The sequence below is a fragment of the Heptranchias perlo genome, chromosome 3, assembly GCF_035084215.1.
Source record: "Heptranchias perlo isolate sHepPer1 chromosome 3, sHepPer1.hap1, whole genome shotgun sequence".
Taxonomy (NCBI): domain Eukaryota; kingdom Metazoa; phylum Chordata; class Chondrichthyes; order Hexanchiformes; family Hexanchidae; genus Heptranchias; species Heptranchias perlo.
Genome location: NC_090327.1, coordinates 5811193 through 5833561, shown reverse-complemented (window position 1 = coordinate 5833561; position 22369 = coordinate 5811193). Strand labels below are relative to the sequence as shown.

Below are 22369 nucleotides of genomic sequence, written 5' to 3'. Positions count from 1 at the left end.
AAGATGGGTATAGAGGGATATGGGCCAAGTGCAGGCAATTGGGACTAGCTTAGTGGTATAAACTGGGCGACATGGACATGTTGGGCCGAAGGGCCTGTTTCCATGTTGTAAACTTCTATGATTCTATGAAGTGTTCAAAGAAAGTGAAAAAGAAGAAACATTTTTCTAAACCCCTGAATAATTTATCTCCCGGGTTGCTGGAAGCAGAGTCCAGGAGATTGATCTTTTAATTCCTGCAGACTCCAGGACAATCCTGGGAGATTGACAGCTCTAGCTGGAAGGCGTGACAGTCCTGGCCATTTTCTCTCTATCCCTATCCCTAAATGCCGATTGCACTCCCGGCAAATTTAACTTCTACCATTCCCTTGGCTGAGATGCGCTAAATCGGCATGACCGGAACTTGATTCTGGAACTTTCCTGGTCTTTGCCTTCTCTGCTCGCTAGTTAAAGATATTGTACCAATGAGGGACCTGCTTGCTGCGTTGTGCCAATGAAGGGCCTGCTCACTGCGTAAAGATATTGAGCTAAAGAGGGGCCTGTAGTAAAGTGGTTTTCAATTCTAGGACAATCTTGGATTTTCATACTGGAATTCTTTGTTCTTTCTCTTTGTCCTTCCCCATCCTATTTTTAAAAAGATGCCCTCTGACCAATTTCATTTGTAGTTAGGCTGTTTTAACCAGTTAATGTCACAACCACTGCATTTTAATCAACTTTTATTCGATACACCTGATGTGACTGTCAATTTTTAATATACTCCACACGTCATATGTATTTTTTATTTTATATATCAAAAGAAATTCCACATTTAATGTCCAGAGGAAACGGTTTCTACAATTTCAATGTTACGCTGTGCCATTTCCTCCCCCGTTAAATTCTGATGGTATGGTATAAATTTTAGCCTAAAGCAATGGATGACTTCATGAATATTTATTCACTCTTATGGCACCAGTGTTTCACTGCACTGAATACACTGGGTAGGATTAGGTACTTGAGATATTAAAAGGTGCAGTCCATGGGTGTGGTTGGTGCAGTAACTGAAGAATATTCAACTTTTTCCACACGTCTTGTTCAAGGAGCAATTTGATGGAGCTGTTTGTAGTTGGTTTCTATTTCTGGAGGTCTGATTTACAGTGAAGTGTGTCGTTGAGCATTTTTCAAGATTTTCCTTCCACGTATTGTTTAACGACTAAACAATATAACTTATCAGGGAAGACTGAACAGGCTGGGGCTCTTTCCTCTAGAACAGAGAAGGCTGAGGGGTGACCTAATAGAGGTCTTCAAAATTATGAAGCGGTTTGATAGGGTAGCCGTAGAGAAGATGTTTCCACTTGTGTGGGGGAGTCTAAAACTAGGAGTCATAAATAAGGACAGAGGGACGCCATTCGGCCTATTGTGCCTGTGCTGGCTCTTTGAAAGAGCTTTCCAATTAGCCCCACGCCCCTGCTCTTTTCCCCCATAGCGCTGCAAATTTTTCCCCTTCAAGTATTCACTTTTGAAAATTATAAAGTAGTCACCAATAAACCCAACAAGGAACCAGGAGGAACTTCTTCACCCAGAGAGTGGTGAGAATGTGGAACTTGCTACCACAAGGGTACGGTAGCATAGTGGTTATGTTACTGGACTAAAAATCCAGAGTCATGAGTTCGAATTCCGCCACGGCAGCTGGTGAATTTAAATTCAATTAATTAATTAAATTCAATTAATTAAATAAAAATCTGGAATTAAAATACTAGTATCAGTGATGATGGTCATGAAACTACCGGATTGTCGTAAAAACCCATCTGGTTCACTAATGTCCTTCAGGGAAGGAAATCTGCTGTCCTTACCCAGTCTGGTCTATATGTGACTCCAGACCCACAGCAATGTGGTTGATTCTTAATTGCCCTCTGAAATGGCCAAGCGAGCCACTCAGTTGTGGGAGAACCGTCACCACACGGACTGCAGCGGTTCAAGAAGGCGGCTCACCACCACCTTCTCGAGGGCAATTAGGGATGGGCAATAAATGCCGGCCTCGCCAGTGACGCCCACATCCCATGAACGAATTTAAAAAAAACAAGGACTAGTCGAGGCGAATAGCATCGATGCATTTAAGGGAAAGCTAGATAAACACATGAGGGAGAAAGGAATAGATTATGCTGACAGGGAGGGAGGAGGCTGATGTGGAGCATAAACACTGGCACAGACCTGTTGGGCAGAATGGCCTGCTTCTGTGCTGTAAATTCTATGTAATTTTATGTATTTAATTCCTCCGAAGGAGCAATTGGTTATTTGACGACTGATCAGTAGTAGCAGGCACATATAACGCAAGTCATTTTGACTATAAAGCCTACAGTTCTGCCTTCCTACATGTTAGTGCCTCGAAGAATAATACCCGACTAGCTCTAGTGACCTAGCTGAATAGTGACTGGTGGGTTCAGTGGCCCCTGAGTTTGTAAAGTGAATGCCTCAGCAAATCTCCCCTGAGGACCTGTTTCCAGGCCAATCTCACAAATACACTTCGACTATCATCACCAGAGTCTGCTCTGCCTACTCGAGCAATTCTTCCCAGCTCAGTGGGGAAAGCTGTTTTTATTTATCAAAAAAAAATTCCTATGATCCTGCACCGTTATTTTAAAAAAAAATTGGCCTGCCTAGTTCAGCAGTCCCCGGCAAGATAAGGCACAAGTCCCTGACTCGTGGGAACAGTCTTTCAACGCATAAATGCCCCTCCCTTTTCTCTTTCCCCAACGCGCCCCCACCTCTTAGCCTCCCCCCCCGCCCCCCCCCCCCTTCCAAGTTCCTGATATAACTACTTCCATTTATATAGCGCCTTTAACGTAGTAAACTGTCCCAAGGCGTTTGCTTCACGGCCGTGATTATCGAACAAAAATTTGACACCGAGCCAAAGAGAATATTGGGACAGGTGACCAAAAGCCTGGTCAAAGAGGCAGGTTTGACCCAGGCAGGTAACATCGAGCCAACAGCCTCAATCAATCGAGTACATTGTTTATGGAGAGCGCCCCCCCTCCCAAAAAAAAAAACCCCAACCTCCACACTCTCAGTTCCCTCTGATTTTTGATGTTTCTATGTTAAAATAACTTGTGTACGCAAGTCATTGGGCCTCTGACTTCACAAAGCTTCATGGACTCAGTCTGAAGTGGTGCCTGATTCATGTTTCGTTGTAAACTTCTGTGTTTTTAAAGAGATTTTAAGACTCCTTAAAAGTAGGTTTGGGTGGCTGTGGTGCTTCCCAGTAAAAGAAAAATTTGCAGACCTTGGAGGGGGCGCAGAGAAGATTTACTGGAATGGTACCAGGGATGAGGGACTTCAGTTACATGGAGAGGCTGGGGTTGTTCTCCGTACAGCAGAGAAGGTTAAGAGGGGGTTTAGTCGAGGTGTTCAAAATTATGATGGGTTTTGATAGAGTAAATAAGGAGAAACTGTTCCTACTGGCAGGAGGATCGGTAACCAGAGGACACAGATTTAAGATAGGAACAGGAGTAGGCCATTCAGCCCCTCGTGCCTGCTCTGCCATTTGCTAAGACCATGGCTGATCTGTGATCTAGCTCCATATACCAGCCTTTGGCCCATATCCCTGCGGGACTCCACTAGTCACATCCTGCCAATGTGAGGACCTACCCATTATCCCTACTCTCTGTCGCCTTTTGCTCAGCCAACTTCCTAACCAAGTCCGTACTTTTCCCTCGATTCCATGGGCTTCTATTGCAAAAGAAGCAGATTGGCAAAAGAAGCAGAGGAGATATGAGGAGAATTTTTTTTTTAACGCAGCGAGTTGTTATGATCTGGAACACACTGCCTGAAAAGGCGGTGGAAGCAGATTCAGTAGTAACTTTCAAAAGGGAATTGGAATATATACTTGAAAAGGAAAAATTTGCAGGGCTGTGGGGAAAGAGCAGGGGGAAGTGGGACTAATTGGATAGCTCTTTCAAAGAGCCAGCACAGGCACGCTGGACTGAGTGACTGCCTTCTGTGCTATATGATTCTAATGCTACTGTAATTAGTGATATTTGGTTTTAAAAAGTGGGAAAAAGTAGCCTGCTTTATAATCTAAACTTTTTTTTTTTGAATTGTAGATATTCAAAACTGTCGGATCCTGCAAACTGGTTAAAAATTGATCCTCTCCGTGGCCAGATTAGCACGATTGCTATGCTGGATCGAGAATCTCCCTATGTTAAAAATAACATGTACAATGCAACCTTCCTGGCATCAGACAGTGGTACGTCCATTATTGTTTTGCTTCTTGTTCAGTGGCTGATCTGTGTGTAGAGCGGCAGAAAGTGAGCCGCATTTTAAATTTGTTTTTTGTTGTTTTGCAAAATGCATGCCGACGATCACCTAACTATATTAAGTACAACTATCGATGCAATGTGTTTATAAATTAAGCAGAAGAAATTTCAATTAAATTTCCTGAAAAACTTTACTTTCACTTGAATAATTTTTTTAATTGTGGAGAACAATCTTTGCATTTTTGCGATGCAATTTGAGGTAAAAATCAAGTTTGTTTTGCTTGTTACACAATATTTAATCCCTTTCTTGTGTATAGTTGAGTTTGTCGCAGTCGTTGTAACTTGTTACGGATATCGACACATATTTAGAAAGCCTGTTTTTATTTCTGACACTGGTGAGGTCAGGGGTTAACGTGAGTCTCTAGTGTGACATTAACTGGTTCGGGATGTACCCATGAGGAACTACCCTGGAACGGAGCTGAGGTGGGGGGTGTGATTTTCATTTCTCTCCCCACCCCCAAACCGCCTGTTTGCACCCGAAAACCGGGCGATAGTGGGACCCAAAATAAAGAGTGAAATCGAAGCCTTGAATTACCGCCAGTTATCTGCTGGCTCCAGTTTTTGGTTTGGACCGAAATCGAGGCAGACAGAGCTCCCACCTTAAAGAGGCTGAGCCCTCATTAATGGGGGGGGGGGAAAGCAAATTGGGGTCTGACTACCAAGTTACGACCCCCTCCGCCACTTTCCCCTCTCGCCAGCATTGCTACGGCCCGTTGCTGATTCTGCCTACAAACTATTCTTGCAGTGGCTGTAGAATGCTCTGAACTCTGAAGTAACTTCTGGCAATGCACTTTTTCTCTTTCTCTCCCTTCCCCCCCCCACCCCCGGAGGGTGTGCTGATACTGCTGTGGCAGCCAATGAGTTGGAGGCGGGACTCGCTGCAAACAGTCTTATTTTCCAGCAGAGCCAACAAAAGTCTATTTACAGAGTCTGTTTGAGAAGAGTTTCTGGAACTGCAGCAAACGGAAATCGTGCGTAAAATCGATCCCAGTCACTTCCAGCAGTGTGGTCTCCAGGCCTGATTGCCGAGTGAATTACCCGCTCATCTCCATTCTGGCCAGGAATAGTGGTGTCTCTAAATGCAGCCTTTTTCTTTTCTTCCGAGGGTTCCTTCTGGCAATTGCACTTTAACGGGAGGAGAAGCAGAAGCTTAGGGAGAGTGAGTAGTGGAGACGTCTTTCTCGCAGAATTCCTTCCCCTCTCAACAAGAGTGTTTTGGCCCAGGACAAGTACCTGCAGCGCATTGAGCAGCGTGCAAGAAGGATGCACTTCTCCAGGGGAGGCTGCGACTGATTTGTGTCCCCTTCTGCCGGGGACCTGGGACCCACTGCCATGCCTAGCACAGGATGGCTGCTGCAGTCAAGGCCACTGCAGCTCCTGAGTTTCTTGGCCACTGGCTCCTTGCAGGCTGCCATGATCTAATTGAATGGCAGAACAGGCTCGAGGGGCTGAATGGCCACCTCCTGTTCCTATGATATCAGTAGCATCAGTCAGTCTGCAGTTCTTCCTTGCATAAAGCAAGTGACCTACATAGAGTTACATAGACTCTACAGCACAGAAACAGGCCATTCGGCCCAACAGGTCCATGTTGGTGTTTATGCTCCACACGAGCCTCCTCCCTCCCTACTTCATCTCACCCTATTAGCATATCCTTTTATTCCTTTCTCCCTCATGTTTATCGGGCTTCGCCTTAACTACTCGTTGTGGTAGGAAGTTCTACATTCTCACCACTCTCCGGGTAAAGAAGTTTCTCCTGAATTCTTTATTGGATTTATTAGCGACTATCTTATATTTATGGCCCATAGTTCTGGTCTCCCCCACAAGTGGAAACATCTTCTCTATATCTACCCTATCAAACCCTTTCATAATCTTAAAGACCTCTATCAGGTCACCTCAGTCTTTTTCCTACAGAAGAGCCCCAGCCTGTTCAAACTTTCTTGATAGGTATAACCTCTCAGTTCTGGTATTGGCACTTTCTCCAGTGCCTCTATATCCTGACGACTTGATGCCATTTTGCTAGGGCAGTTACTTTCATCCCATTTCCCGGTGGACATCCAGAAGCAGCAGGGTAGGGCTCTGATGCTCAAACGGATGATGGGGTTCCCCCAAGTCCAGGGCATCATTGGCCCCCGTGGGCTCCTTCATACAATGTACCTGCCTTCCATGATTCACAAAGGCTTCCACTCGATTAATGTGCAACGGGGGTGGGATGATCACATAGGCATTCCTGGCCGCTACCAATGACCTGTTTATCCTGCGCTCATCGTCTCACTCTTGACTCCTGCGGCACCCCCTCCACCACCCCAATCCCACACTCGGCTCCTGGCCCCTTTTGGAAAACCAAAGTTCGGCGTTCCAAACTGCACTCCATTCAGCTGCCCTTTACTCAGAGAGTGGTGAGAATGTGGAACTCGCTACCACACAGAGTAGTTGAGGCGAATAGCATAGATACGTTTAAGGGGAAGTTAGATAAACACATGAGGGAGAAACTAACAGAAGGCTATTCTGAGGGACAGTATTGATCGTCATTTGGAAAGGCACGGATTAATCAAGGACAGTCAACCTTCCCTTAACAAATCCATGATGTGTCTGACTAACTTAATTGAATTTTTTGAGCAGGTAACAAGGAGGATTGATGAGGGTAATGCGTTTGATGTAGTCTACATGGATTTTTTTTTCAGCAAGGCTTTCGACAAGGTCCCACATGGCAGAAAAGTAAAACCCCCTGGGATCCAGGGGAAAGTGGCAAATTGGATCCAAAATTGACTCTGTGGCAGGAAGCAAAGGGTATTGGTCGATGGGTGTTTCTGTGGCTGTTTCCGGTGCAGTTCCGCAGGGCTCAGAACTAGGTCCCTTGCTTTTTGTAGTGTATATCAATGATTTGGACTTAAATGTAGGGGGCATGATTAAAAAGGTTGCAGATGATACAACAATTGGCCGTGTGGTTGATAGTGAGGAGGAAAGCTGTAGATTGCAGGAAGATATCGATGGACTGGTCAGGTGGGCAGAAAAGTGGCAAATGGAATACAATCCAGAGAAGTGTGTGGTAATGTATATGGGGAGGGCAAGAAAGGCATGGGAATACCCAATAAATAGGAGGATACTGAGAGACGTAGAGGAACGGAGAGACCTTGGAGTGCATGTCCACATACCCCTGAAAGTAGCAGGGCAGGTAGATAAAGGTGGTTAAGAAGGCATATGGAATACTCTCCTTTTATTAGCTGAGGCATAGAATATAAGAGCAGGGAGGTAATGCTGGAACTGTATAAAACACTAGTTAGGCCACTGTTTGAGTACTGAGTACAGTTCTGGTCACCACATTACAGGAAAGATGTGATTGCACTAGAGAGGGTGCAGCGGAGATTTAAGAGGATGCTGCCAGGACTGGAGAATTTTAATTGAGGAAAGATTGGATAGGCTGGGGTTGTTTTCTTTGGAACAGAGGAGGCTGAGGGCTGATTTAATTGAGGTATGTAAAATTATGAGGGGCCTAGATAGAATGGATAGGGAGGACCTATTTCCCTTAGCGGAGAGGTCAATACCAGGGGGCATAGATTTAAAGTAATTGGTAGAAGGATTAGAGGGGAGCTGAGGAGAATTTTTTTCACCCAGATGGTGGTGGGGGTCTGGAACTCACTGCCTGAAAGGGTGGCAGAGGCAGAGGCAGAAACCCTCAACTCATTTTAAAAGTGCTTGGATGTGCACTTGAAGTGCCGTAACCTACAGGGCTACGGACCAACAGCTGGAAAGTGGGATTAGGCTGGATGGCTCTTTTTCGGCCGGCAGAGATATGATGGGCCGAATGGCCGCCTCCTGTGTCATAAATATCTACATTAGGTTAGATGAAGAGAGTGGGAGGAGGATCGTGTGGAACATAAATGCCGACATGGAACAGTTTGGCTGAATGGCCTGTTTCTGTGCTGTAAAATTCTATATAATACGATCAGACTCACGGGGGTCAAATCAATGAGCAGACCACTGGAGCCCTCGTGCAACGATTCGGACGCCTGGAAGGATCCGATAGCTTCCTGAAATAGTACTGCCCACAAAGAGCGTCCGCGTGAAGTTGTTTAGTTGTTTGCTGCGTAGATTTGCACTGCGGTGTGGACAACACGTGGACTCACCATTGGCCGAGGACCCTCAATGTGATGTGGGAGGCGACGCTGATGCTGCCAGGAAGCTCCCAACAATTGCCTGCAGCTGGAGTTCTTCAGCTGATTTGAGGAGTGCTTCAGCTGGACAATCTCTGCTTCCTCTTCCATTACCCAACATCTCTCCCACTCCTTCCACGTCAAATAAGCGACATCCGCCCAAAGGCCGCTATCGATTTTTGTATCGACGAACCTTGCCAGATCATCAGCTGCTACAGGAACATTCTGCAAACAAAGGATTATCCGTTCCTGCACGCAGCAAGGCCTGGACAACATCTCGGCTTGGGCTGATAAGTGACCAGTAACATTCGCACCACACACGTGCCAGGCAATGACCACCTCCAACAAGGGAGAAAACTACTCACCTCCCATTAACATTCAGTGGCTTTACCATCACCGAATCCCCCACCATCAACATCCTGGGGGTCGCTATTGACCAGAAACTCAACTGGACCAGCCACATAAATATTGTGGATACAAGAGCAGGTCAGATGCTGGGTATTCTGTGGCATGCGACTCACCTGACTCCCCAAAGCCTCTCCACCATTTACAAGGCACAAGTCAGGAGTGTGATGGAATACTCTCCACTTGCCTGGATGAGCGCAGCTCTAACAACACTCCAGAAGCTCAACACCATCCAGGACAAAGCAGCCCACTTGATTGGCACCCCATCCACCACCCTAAACATTCACTCCCTTCACCACCGGCGCACCGTGGCTGCAGTGTGTACCATCTACAGGATGCACTGCAGCAACTCGCCAAGGCTTCTTCGACAGCACCTCCCAAACCCGCGACCTCTACCATCTAGAAGGACAAGAGCAGCAGGCACATGGGAACAACACCACCTGCACGTTCCCCTCCAAGTCACACACCACCCTGACTTGGAAATATATCACCGTTCCTTCATCGTTGCTGGGTCAAAATCCTGGAACTCCCTTCCTAACAGCACTGTGGGAGAACCTTCACCACACGGACTGCAGCGGTTCAAGAAGGCGGCTCACCACCGCAGTGTGGTGAAGGTGCTCCCACAGTGCTGTTGGGTGAAAATGATAAACCCTAATTAAGATGATCTTGAGATGAGATTGTTATTGCACACGTGGGCTGATGATTTACTTGAGCTTTGCTCAGAGCTGTGTGTGGGATGTAAATCATACACACAGGTCTTCATGATGGTATCCTATTTATGCGATCAGTTAACCGGGCAAAAGAAACGGCTGAAGTTAAGTGGGTAAAGAAGATGATAAAGGGTTTAATAGTGCACTACGTTCCTTTGCAGATTGGTTCCGGTGCAGTTGGAGTCAGTGTGAGTGTGGATGTGACTTGAGCTGCTTTGTGCTGTGGGTTTATAATGTTTTTGTGCTTTGCACAATCTCTTTTGAAACACATTTTCAAGGAGGGGGGGGGTGCGATGTGGTGTTTTCATGCCCACAAATTCTTTTATGGGAATAATAATGATGTACGATATGAGAAGCATTAACACTTTTCAGGAACAGTTCAGTAGGTAACTTGCCTGTGGAGTACAATTCCTAACTTGGACAAATTTAGAACATCGTCCCAAAATACTCTGCAGCCTGCTGTGAACTGTTTGTGTGTGACTTGTGCTTGGGATTTGCCTTAACCCCTTTCCTAGCTTGCTGAGTTATGGAAAAACCATTTAAACCTGTACGGTTGGACAGGAAAATGCTGCTTGAAGTGTATTTTGGTTTTGTTATTAAAAGAACGACAACGTTTTGGCTCCGTGAATGACAAATGTAATCAGTTTAGTCCAACTTCAAATGGCAACTTAAGATTCCTCCGTATAAATATGCCAACATCTCCCATCTCCACACCAGCCTCAGCTCAATTGCCGCCGAAACCCTCATCCATGCCTTTGTTACCTCCAGACTTGACTATTCCAATGCTCTCCTGGCCGGCCTCCCATCTTCCACCTTCCATAAACTTGAGCGCATCCAAAACTCTGCTGCCCGTATCCTAACTCGCACCAAGTCCCGTTTACCCATCACCCCTGTGATCGCTGACCTACCTTGGCTCCCAGTCTGGAAACTCCTCGATTTCAAAATTTTCATCCTTGTTTTCAAATCCCTCCATGGACTCGTCCCTCCCTATCTCTGTAACCTCCTACAACCCTCTGAGATCTCAGCGCTCCTCCAATTCCGGCCTCCTGCGGATCCCAGATTTCCATCACTCCACCGTTGGCGGCCGTGCCCGGGCCCTAAGCTCTGGAATTCCCTCCCTAAGCCTCTCTACCTCCCTCTCCTTTTTTAAGACGCTTCTTAAGACCTACCTCTTTGACCAAGCCTTTGTTCTTGTCCTAATATCTCCTTATGTGGTTCGCTGTCAAATTTTGTTTGATAATCGCTCCTGTGAAGCACCTCGGGACGTTTTACTACGTTAAAGGCGCTATATAAATGCAAGTGGTTGTTGTATCTTTGCGGAAGGCATGAACTGTCAAATATGCTAATAATCTCCGTCATGTACAGGTATCCCTCCTGCCAGTGGAACGGGCACTCTGCAAATCTTGCTGCTCGATATCAATGACAACGCCCCGGAAGTGTTCCCTCGAGAGGTGGCCATATGCGAGAAGCCCGATCCCAACGTCATTAACATCACAGCGATCGACGCCGACATTGATCCCAACACCGGGCCCTTTGCCTTCGAGTTGCCCGACAGCCCAGCAGACGTGAAAAGGAACTGGACCGTAACCCGTCTCAGTGGTAAGGAGAGAGAAACAAAAACAACTCCTGCTTTTGTATCAAAAAAACTGGCCCCAAAAAAAAAAGCCGCTGGAAACAAGTGAATTTATTTCGTGAATGAAAGAAAGACTTGTATTTCTATAGCACCTTTCACTGCCTCAGGACGCTCCAAATCGCTCTACAGACAATGAAGTATTTTTGAAATGTAGTCACTGTTGTAATGTAGGAAACGCGGCAGCCAATTTGCACACAGCAAGCTCCCACTTACATCAATGAGATAAATGGCCAGTTAATTTTTTTTTAGTGAAGTTGGTTGAGGGATAAATAGTGGCCAGAACACCGGGGAGAACTCCCCTGCTCTTCGAAATAGTGGCCGTGGGGTCTTTTGCGTCCACCTGTGAGGGGCAGACGGGGCCTCGGTTTAACGTCTGGTCTGAAATGCTAAAAGGTGTTGCAGCGTGTTGAAGTGATGACGCCAGCATGGTGTTCAGTGTAAGATGTGGTTCCTGCCCACAGCGCACTGAGTTTTCTGATCTCAGCCACAGCATTGTGGAGGCGACAGAAGAGACTGGTACTTTTAAGGCAAGAATGGAAAATCTGAGGATATCCCCCAGGTGGCTTCTGTGATCCACCTCAGCAGCTGCTGGTACCATTGGAGTAGCTTGTTTGCCAATACTGTAGGAGAGAGATCTTGGGAGTTTTAGTGGAAAGGTCACAAATAATCAGTGCAATGGGCTTGTGCTGATTTTTTTAATTCACCATTGTTACCTCCAGACTCGACTATTCCAATTCTCTCCTGGCCGGTCTCCCATCTTCCACTCTCCATAAACTTGAGCTCATCCAAAACTCTGCTGCCCGTATCCTAACTCACACCGAGTTCTGTTTACCCATCACCTCGATTTTAAAATTCTCATCATTCTTCCCAAATCTCTCTCTGGCCTGGCCTCGCCCCCCCTCCCTATCTCTATAAGCCTCCTCCAGCCCGACAACCCTCCAAGATCTCTGCACTCCTCCAATTCTGGCCTCTTGCCCATCCCCGATTTTCATCGCTCCACCATTGGTGGCCGTGCCTTCAGCTGCCTAGACCCTAAGCTCTGGAATTCCCTTATTAAATCCTTCTGCGCCTCTATCCCTCTCTCTCTCTCTTCCTGTAAAACACTCCTTAAAACCTACCTCTTTGACCAAGCTTTTGATTATCTGTCCTAATATCTCCTTGTGTGGCTCGGTGTCAGATTTTGTTTAACACTCCTGTGAAGTGCCTTGGGCTGTTTTGCTACTTTAAGGGCGCGATATAAATGCAAGTTGTCATGTAACAATTGGGATAATTTTACAAACTAAAAGCCATTGTACAGCATTTCAAAAAAAAATTATAAGTGCCAGGTGTACTTTACACCACATTGTTTGGTGTAAAACCACTCGAGCGTTAGTTGTATTATGTTTTTGCTTTGGTTTCTCATAACTTACTTATTCCTCTATTTAGGAGACTATGCACAGTTGAGTCTTAAGATTGGAATCCTCGATGATGGCATCTATGAAGTTCCGATAATGATTATGGACTCTGGAAATCCTCCCATGTCTGCAACCTCTGTCCTCCTGGTCAAAGTCTGTCCCTGTGATGACAATGGGGACTGTACATCCGCTGAACCTATTGTTGCTGCTGGCTTGGGAACTGGTGCTATTATTGCAATCCTTCTCTGCATCATTATCTTACTTAGTGAGTACTCAGGAACATTTTTATTCAGTTGTTCAGAGTTTGGCTTCATCTATTTCATAGAATTTGGCCCAACTGGTCCAGGCCGGTGTTTATTCTCCACAGGAGCCTCCTCCCTCCCTACTTCATCCCACCCTATCAGCACATCCTTCTATTCCTTTCTCCCTCATGTGTTTATCTAGCTTCCCCTTAAATATATCTGTTATTCGCCTCAGCTACTCCTTGTGGTAGCGAATTCCACATTCTAACCACTCTCTGGGTAAAGAAGTTTCTTCTGAATTCCTTATTGGATTTATTAGTGACTAACTTGTATTTATGACCCCTAGTTTTGGTCTCCCCCCCACAAGTGCAAACATCTTCTCCAGACTCAACCCTGTGAAACCCTTTCATAATCTTAAAGACCTCTATATCAGGTCACCCCTCAGCATTCTCTTTGCTAGACAAAAGAACCCCAGCCTGTTCAGCTTTTCCTGATAGGTTTTAACCTCTTATTTCTGGTATCATAGACCTTGTAAATCTTTTTTTGCACCTTTTCCAGTGCCTCTATAATTTGGAGACCAGAACTACGCACAGTACCACAAGTGTGGTTTAACTAAGGTTCTAAACAAGTTTAACATAACTTCTCTTGTCGATTGTGTCCTTATAGAAATGAACCCCAGTGCTTTTGTTCGCTTTTTTTAAATAAATATAGCTTTACTAACCTGTGTCATTACTTTTAGTGATTTGTGTATCTGTACCCCCAGATCCCTCTGCTTCTCTACCCCATTTAGACTCTTATTATCCAAGCAGTATGTGGCCTCCTTATTCTTCCTACCAAAATGCACCACCTCACACTTATCTATATTGAAATACATTTGCCAATCACATGCCCATTCTGCAAGTTTTGAATGTTTTAATAAAAATCGTTGGGATTAGATTTCTCAATGCAGTCTTGAAGTACTTAGTTATAGTCCAACAATTTTATTTTAAAATCCACAAGCTTTCGGAGGCTTCCTCCTTCCTCAGGTGAATGTGGAAATGAAATCCTCGAACCCTTCGCATTTATAAATCACAGAACAATGCCTGGTGACCACCAGGCATTGTATCACCAGGCATTGTTCTGTGATTTATAAATGCGATAGGTTCGAGGATTTCATTTCCACATTCACCTGAGGAAGGAGGAAGCCTCCGAAAGCTTGTGGATTTTAAAATAAAATTGTTGGACTATAACTTGGTGTTGTAAAATTGTTTACAATTGTCAACCCCAGTCCATCACCGGCATCTCCACATCATGCCTTTAAGTGCCATCGCAATGCAGAAATGGCAGTGCCTCCGCTCTGCTACCTATCAGTGACAATGGCCAAAGTATTTATTCCGTCTTTCTTTTCTCTCTTCTGCCTCTAGTCCTAGTCTTACTGTTCGTGGTATGGATGAAGCGAAGGGACAAGGAGCGTCAGGCCAAGCAGCTGCTGATCGATCCTGAGGATGACGTCAGGGACAACATACTGAAATACGACGAGGAAGGAGGTGGAGAAGAGGATCAGGTGAGATACGTGATGGAGTTTCTGGCGTGGCGGGGTGAATGGTAAGTTTTTATTCGGTGCTTTCTACGTTCAGAAGAAAGACTTGATGAGACACCGTCGTGTGTGTGTGTGTGTGTGCCCGCAGGACTACGACCTTAGCCAGCTGCAACAGCCAGATGCTGTGGAACCCGATTCGATAAAGCCGATGGGAATCAGACGTGTCGACGAGCGGCCAATCCACGCTGAGCCTCAGTATCCAGTCCGATCAGCTGCCCCTCACCCTGGTGACATTGGAGACTTTATCAATGAGGTAAAATGGTTTCTCCGACATTTACAACCAAGCCTAAAATTTGATCAACATCAAAGAGCGTTGTGTCCAATTCTAGACACCACACTTTAGGAAATGGTGTCAGGGCCCTTGGAGAGGTCGCAGAGGAGATTGACTGACTAGAATGGTGCCAGGGGTGAGGGGCTTCAGGTATGTGGAGAGACTGGAGAAGCTGGGATTGTTCTCCTTAGAGCAGAGAAGGTTAAGGGGAGATTTAATAAAGGTAGTCAAAATTATGAGGGGGTTTGATAGAGTAGATAGGGAGGAACTGTTTTTCCATTGGCAGAGTCAGTAACCAGAGGACACAGATTTAAGGTGATTGGCAAAAGAACCAGAGGGGAGATGGGAATTTTTTTTTTTAAAGACAGCGAATTGTTTATGATCTGGAATGCACCGCCTGAAAGGGAGGTGGGAGAAGATTGAAAAGAGAATTGGGTATATACTTGAAAAGGAAAAATTTGCAGGGCTATGGGGAAAGAGCAGGGGAGTGGGGTTAATTGGATAGCTCTTTCAAAAGAGTCAGCACAGGCACGATGGGCTCAATGACCTCCTTCTGTGCTGTAAGATTCTATGGGTTATGCACTGATATAGAAGGCTTGAGCACATAAACAAGGCTGTCTCTCCCACTGTACTGAGAGAATGCTGCACTGTCGGAGATGCCGTCTTTTCAGATGAGATGTTAAACCGTCTGCACACTCATGAAGACGTGAAAGATCCCATGGCACTATTTCGAAGAACAACAAGGGAGTTCTCCCGTGTCCTGGGGCCAATATTTATCCTTCAAACAACCACTGAAAATGATTATCTGGCCGTTATCACGTTGCTGTTTGTGGGACCTTGCTGTGTGCAAATTGGCTGCCCCATTTCCTACATTACAACAGTGACGACACTTCAAAAGTACTTCATTGGCTGTAAAGTGCTTTGGGACATCCGAAGGTTGTGAAAGGTGCTATATGCATGCAAGTCTTTTTTGTTACACTATGTTTTAAAAACGTTCTTTTTACGCCTCAAGAAGTTGAGCTCTGCATTAATTTCTGCACCTGGAGTTGCACCATGGAAACAACAATTCAACTGTACTTGTGTTGTTAATGCAATGAAACTAGCAAGAGATCTCCAACCTACTCTTCCTCTAAAGTGTGTGTGTATGGCCCCTCCCTATCTCTCTCACCTCCTACAACCCTCCGAGATCTCTGCGCTCCTCCAATTCTGGCCTCTTGCGCATCCCCGATTGTCATCGCCCCACCGTTGGCAGCCGTGCCTTCAGCTCTAGAACTCTTTTTCTTTTTCTCTCTTTCTCTTTCTCTCTCTCCCTTTTAAGATGTTCCTTTGCACCTACCTCTTTGACCAAGCTTTTGGTCTCCTGTCCTAATATCTCCTTATGTAGCTCGGTGTCAATTTTTGTTTAGCACTCCTGTGAAATGCCTTGTGCTGTTTTACTACGTTAAAAGGCGCTATATAAATGTAAGTTGTTACCTGCTCAATTTTTATTTGTTTTGGCAATTTTCTTTCTGTGCACCCACTCCTGAGCCCAGACTGAAGAGCTTACACCATGATGTGTCCTTACTGGGTTACTACCTGAACCACATGCAAATTGGCATAGGGACAAGCAGATTAAATGGTTGAATGTGTGGTTGAAAGAGTGGTGTGGGAAGCAAGGGTTTCAATTCATGGGGATTAGCAATAATACTCTGTGGGAGGAATTCCTGGAGTGTGTAGGTGATGGTTTTCTAGACCAATACGCTGAGGAACCAACTAGAGAACAGGTGATCCTAGACTGGGTATTGTGCAATGAGAAAGGATTAATTAACAGTCTTATTGTGCAGGGTCCCTTAGGGAAGAGCGACCATGACATGATAGAATTCCTCATTTAAGATGGAGAGTGAAGTAGTTGAATCCGAAACTAGGGTCCTGAATCTTAAGAAAGGAAATTACGAAAGTATGAGGTACAAGTTGGCTATGATAGATTGGGGAACTTTACTAAAAGGGATGACGGTGGATAGGCAATGGCTAATATTTAAAGAACGTGTGCAGGAATTACAACAATTATTCTTTCCTGTCTGACGCAAAAATAGAACAGGAAAGGTGGCTCAACCATGGCTTACAGAAGAAATTAGGGATAGTATTAGATCCAAAGAGCAGATATATAAAATTGCCAGAAAAAGCAGCAAGCTTGAGGTTTGGGAGCAGTTTAGAATTCAGCAAAGGAGGACAAAGAGATTGATTAAGAGGGGAAAAATAGAGTATGAGAGTAAACTAGCAAGGAACATAAAAACTGACTGTAAAAGCTTCTATAAATATGTCAAGAGAAAAAGATTGGTGAAGACAAATGTAGGTCCCTTACAGTCAGAAATGGGGGGAATTATAATGGGGAACAAAGAAATAGCAGAACAATTAAACACATACTTTGGTTCTGTCTTCACAAAGGAGGACACAAATAACCTCCCAGAAATGTTAGGGAACCAAGGGTCTAGTGAGAGGGAGGAACTGAAGGAAACCAGTATTAGTAAAAAAAAATAGTGCTAGGGAAATTAATGAGGCTAAAGGCTGACAAACCCCAGGGCCTGGTAATCTACATCCCAGAGTACTAAAGGAAGTGGCCCTGGAAATAGTGGATGCATTGGTGATCATCTTCCAAAATTCTATAAACTCTGGAACAGTTCCTGCAGATTGGAGGGTGGCAAATGTAACCCCACTATTTAAAAAAGGAGGGAGAGAAAAAATAGGGAACTACAGACCGGTTAGTCTAACATCAGTAGTGGGGAAAATGCTCGAGTCTATTATAAAAGATGTGATAACAGAACACTTGGAGGGCATTAAAGGGATTGGACAAAGTCGGTATGGGTTTATGAAAGGGAAATCATGCTTAACAAATCTACTGCAGTGTTTTGAGGATGTAACTAGTAGAATAGATAGGTGGGAACCAGTGGATTTTTTTTTTATTCGTTCACGGGATGTGGGCGTCGCTGGCAAGGCCAGCATTTATTGCCCATCCCTAATTGCCCTTGAGAAGGTGGTGGTGAGCCGCCGCCTTGAACCGCTGCAGTCCGTGTGGTGACGGTTCTCCCACAGTGCTGTTAAGAAGGGAGTTCCAGGATTTTGACCCAGCGACAATGAAGGAACGGCGATATATTTCCAAGTCGGGATGGTGTGTGACTTGGAGGGGAACGTGCAGGTGGTGTTGTTCCCATGTGCCTGCTGCCCTTGTCCTTCTAGGTGGTGGAGGTCGCTGGTTTGGGAGGTGCTGTCGAAGAAGCCTTGGCGAGTTGCTGCAGTGCATCCTGTGGATGGTACACACTGCAGCCACAGTGCGCCGGTGAAGGGAGTGAATGTTTAGGGTGGTGGATGGGGTGCCAATCAAGCGGGCTGCTTTATCTTGGATGGTGTCGAGCTTCTTGAGTGTTGTTGGAGCTGCACTCATCCAAGCAAGTGGAGAAAATTCCATCACACTCCTGACTTGTGCCTTGTAGATGGTGGAAAGGCTTTGGGGAGTCAGGAGGTGAGTCACTCGCCGCAGAATACCCAGCCTCTGACCTGCTCTCGTAGCCACAGTATTTATATGGCTGGTCCAGTTAAGTTTCTGGTCAATGGTGACCCCCAGGATGTTGATGGTGGGGGATTCGGCGATGGTGATGCCGTTGAATGTCAAGGGGAGGTGGTTAGACTCTCTCTTGTTGGAGATGGTCATTGCCTGGCACTTATCTGGCGTGAATGTTACTTGCCACTTATCAGCCCAAGCCTGGATGTTGTCCAGGCCTTGCTGCATGCAGGAACGGATAATCCTTTGTTTGCAGAATGTTCCTGTAGCAGCTGATGATCTGGCAAGGTTCGTCAATACAAAAATCAATAGCGGCCTTTGGGCGGATGTAGCTTATTTGACGTGGAAGGAGTGGGAGAGATGTTGGGATCAGTGCTTGGGCCCCAGCTATTCACAGTATATATCAATGATTTGGATGAGGGAACGGAATGCAACATTTCCAAGTTTGCAGACGACAAAAGCTGGGGTGGAATGTGAGTTGTGAGGAGGATGCAGAGAGGCTCCAATGTGATTTAGACAAGTTGGGTGAGTGGGCAAGGACATGGCAGATGCAGTATAACGTGGATAAATGTGAGGTTATCCACTTTGGTTGTAAAAACAGAAAGGCAGATTATCTGAATGGTGATAGGGAAAAGGGGAGGTGCAATGAGACCTGGGTGTCCTTGTACACCAGTCGCTGAAAGCGAGCATTCAGGTGCAGCAAGCAGTTAGGAAGGCGAATGGTATGTTGGCGTTCATTGCAAGAGGATTTGAGTACAGGAGCAGGGATATCTTACTGCAGTTATACAGGGCCTTGGTGAGACCACATCTGGAGTATTGTGTGCAGTTTTGGTCTCCTTATCTGAGGAAGGATGTCCTTGCCATGGAGGGAGTCCAGCGAAGGTTTACCAGACTGATTCCTGGGATGGCAGGACTGACGTATGAGGAGAGATTGGGTCGACTAGGCCTGTATTCACTAGAGTTTAGAAGAATGAGGGGTAATCTCATCGAGACATATAAAATTCTAACAGGACTAGACAGACTGGATGCAGGGAGGATGTTCCCAATGGCTGGGGAGTCCAGAACCAGGGGTTACAGTCTCAGGATACGGGTTATGCCATTTAGAACCGAGATGAGGAGAAATTTCTTCACTCAGAGGGTGGTAAACCTGTGAAATTCTCTACCACAGAAGGCAGTGGAGGCCAAGTCATTGGATGTATTCAAGGAGGAGATGGATATATTTCTTAATGCTAAAGGGATCAAGGGATATGGGGAAAAAGCGGGAACAGGGTACTGAGTTAGACGATCAGCCATGATCATTTTGAATGGCGGAGCAGGCCCGAAGGGCCGAATGGCCTACTCTTGCTCCTATTTTCCATGTTTCTATGTTTCTATGGGCACTGGTATCAGTACTGGGGAAAGAGGGAGCTGTTCCGTTGGGACGGGCTCCACTTAAACTGGGCTGGGACCAGTGTCCTGGCGAATCGAATAACTAGGGCGGTAGATAGGGCTTTAAACCAGAGGATGTGGGAGGGGGTTCAGGTAAGGGCAAATTTATAAGTCTAAAGAGAAAAGTCAAGGCTGTAGAGCAGAGTAGCAATTTGGGTAAAAACAAGCGGAGTGTGTCAGGAAGGTACAGAGTTTAACAAAAGTAATAGGGCATTAGTGACTAAGGTCACATCAGGGGAAAAATAGTGCCCTTAATTTAAAATTTTTACTGTATCTGAATGCACAAAGCATTCATAACAAGATAGATGAATTAATGGCACAAATCGAGATAAATGGGTTTGATCTAGTAGCCGTTACTGAGACGTGGTTGCAGGGTGACCAAGGGTACTTGACTTTGAGGCAAAATGGAAAAGGAGGGGGGAATAGTCCTGATGATGAAGGATGAGATAAAGGCAGGACTTACTGCCTTTATCCTGAGAAAGGATCTGAGCTCAGAAAATCAGGATGTAGAATCAGTATGGGTGGAGCTAAGAAATAACAAGGGGGAGAAAACACTGGTGGGAGTAGTTTTCAGCCCCCGATCAGTAGTTAGTGTCGCACAGAGTATAAATCAGGAAATTAGAGGAGCATGTAACAAGGGTAATGAAATCATCGTGGGAGGCTTCAATACAGACTGGGCAAACCAAATTGGCAAAAATAGTTTACATAGAAAACAGAAAACATAGAAAATAGGAGCAAGAGTAGGCCATTCGGCCCTTCGGGCCTGCTCCGCCATTCAAAATGAAAATGGCTGATCGTCTAACTCAGTACCCTGTTCCTGCTTTTTCCCCATATCCCTTTAGCATTAAGAAATATATCTATCTCCTTCTTGAATACATCTAATGACTTGGCCTCCACTGCCTTCTGTGGTAGAGAATTCCACAGGTTCACCACCCTCTGAGTGAAGAAATTTCTCATCTCAGTTCCAAATGGCATACCCCGTATCCTGAGACTGCGACCCCTGGTTCTGGACTCCCCAGCCATCAGGAACATCCTTCCTGCATGGATGGTCCTGTTAGAATTTTATGTTTCGATGCGATCACCTCTCATTCTTCTAAACTCTAGTGAATATAGGCCTAGTTGACCCAATTTCTCCTCGTATGTCAGTCCTGCCATCCCAGGAATCAGTCTGGTAAACCTTTGTTGCACTCCCTCCATGGCAAGGACATCCTTCCTCAGATAAGGAGACCAAAACTGCACACAATACTCCAGATGTGGTCTCACCAAGGCCTGGTATAACCGCAGTAGGACATCGCTGCTCCTGTACTCAAATCCTCTTGCAATGAAGGCCAACATACCATTTGCCTTCCTAACTGCTTGCTGCACCTGAGTGCTCACTTTCAGTGACTCATATTGAGTTCGAGTGTGATGTTATGTCCAAAACTAGGCTCTTAAATTTAAATAAAGCCAATTACATAGGTATGAGGGACGAGTTGGCTAAGGTAGATTGGGAAATTAGATTAAAAGATATGATGACAGATAAACAATGACAAACATTGAAAGAAATAATTCATAATTCTTGAATAAAAACCACATGGGACAAATGATCTAACTAGAGAAGTTAAGGATAGTATTAGATTAAAAGAGGCTTACAATGTTGTCAAAAAGAGTAGTAAGCCTGAGGATTGGGAGGATTTTAGAAATCAGCAAAAGATGACCAACAAATTGATAAAGGGAGAAAATTGAATATGAAAGTAAACTAGCAAGAAATATAAAAACAGATTGTAAGAGCTTCTACAAGTATATAAAAAGGAAGAGATTAGCAAAAGTAAACTTGGGGCCCTTAGAGACAGAGACAGGAGAAATTATAATGGGGAATAAGGAGATGGCAGAGAAGTTAAACATTTTGTATCTGTCTTCACGGTAGAAGACACAAAAAATATACCGGCAATAGTGGGGAACCAAGGGTCTAATGAGACTGAGGAACTTAAAGCAATTAAGATTAGTAAACAAAAGGTACTGGAGAAATTAATGGGACTAAAAGCCGATAAATCCCCTGGACCTGATGGCCTACATCCTAGGGTTTTAAAAGATGTGGATGCATTGATTTTGATCTTCCAGAATCCTCTAGATTCTCAAACAGTCCCCGTGAATTGGAAGGTAGCGAATATAACACTGCTATTCCAGAAAGTAGGGAGAGAGAAAACAGGGAACTATAGGCCAGTTAGCCTGAAATCAATAGTAGGAAAAATGCTCAAATCTATTAAGGATGTAGTAACGGGGCACTTAGAAAATCATCATTATTAGGCAGAGTCAACATGTTTTTATGGAAGGGAAATCGTGTTTGACAAATCTATTCGTTTTTTGAGGGTGTAACTAGCAGGGTAGATAAGGGGGAAACAGTGGCTGTAGTATATTTGGATTTTCAAATGGCATTCGATAAGGTGCCACACAAGAGGTTGTTACACAAGATTAGGGCTCATGGGATTGGGGGTAATATGTTAGCGTGGATTGAGGATTGGTTAACAGACAGAAAACAGTCGGAGTAAACAGGACAATTTTAGGTTGGCAGGTTGTATCTTGGATCAGTCCTTGGGCCTCAGCTATTTACAATCTATATCATTGTCTTAGATGGAGGGACCGAGTGTAATGTATCCAAGTTTGCTGACCATACAAAGCTAGGTGAGAAAGTTAGCTGTGAAGAGGATGCAAAGAGGCTGAAAAGGAATATCGACAGATTGAGTGGGTGAGAAGGT

General features: G+C 45.1%; 1 protein-coding gene across 1 annotated transcript in view; it reads left to right on the top strand.

Annotated features, from left to right (window-relative positions):
* Window positions 1-22369, top strand: part of LOC137309904 (cadherin-2-like) — a 187446-nt gene that overhangs the window by 153950 nt on the left and 11127 nt on the right. The window contains exons 11-15 of the mRNA XM_067977915.1: window positions 4074-4216; window positions 10918-11151; window positions 12611-12844; window positions 14225-14364; window positions 14489-14653. Coding sequence (XP_067834016.1) covers window positions 4074-4216; window positions 10918-11151; window positions 12611-12844; window positions 14225-14364; window positions 14489-14653 — 916 coding nt within the window. The remainder of the gene's footprint in view (window positions 1-4073; window positions 4217-10917; window positions 11152-12610; window positions 12845-14224; window positions 14365-14488; window positions 14654-22369) is intronic.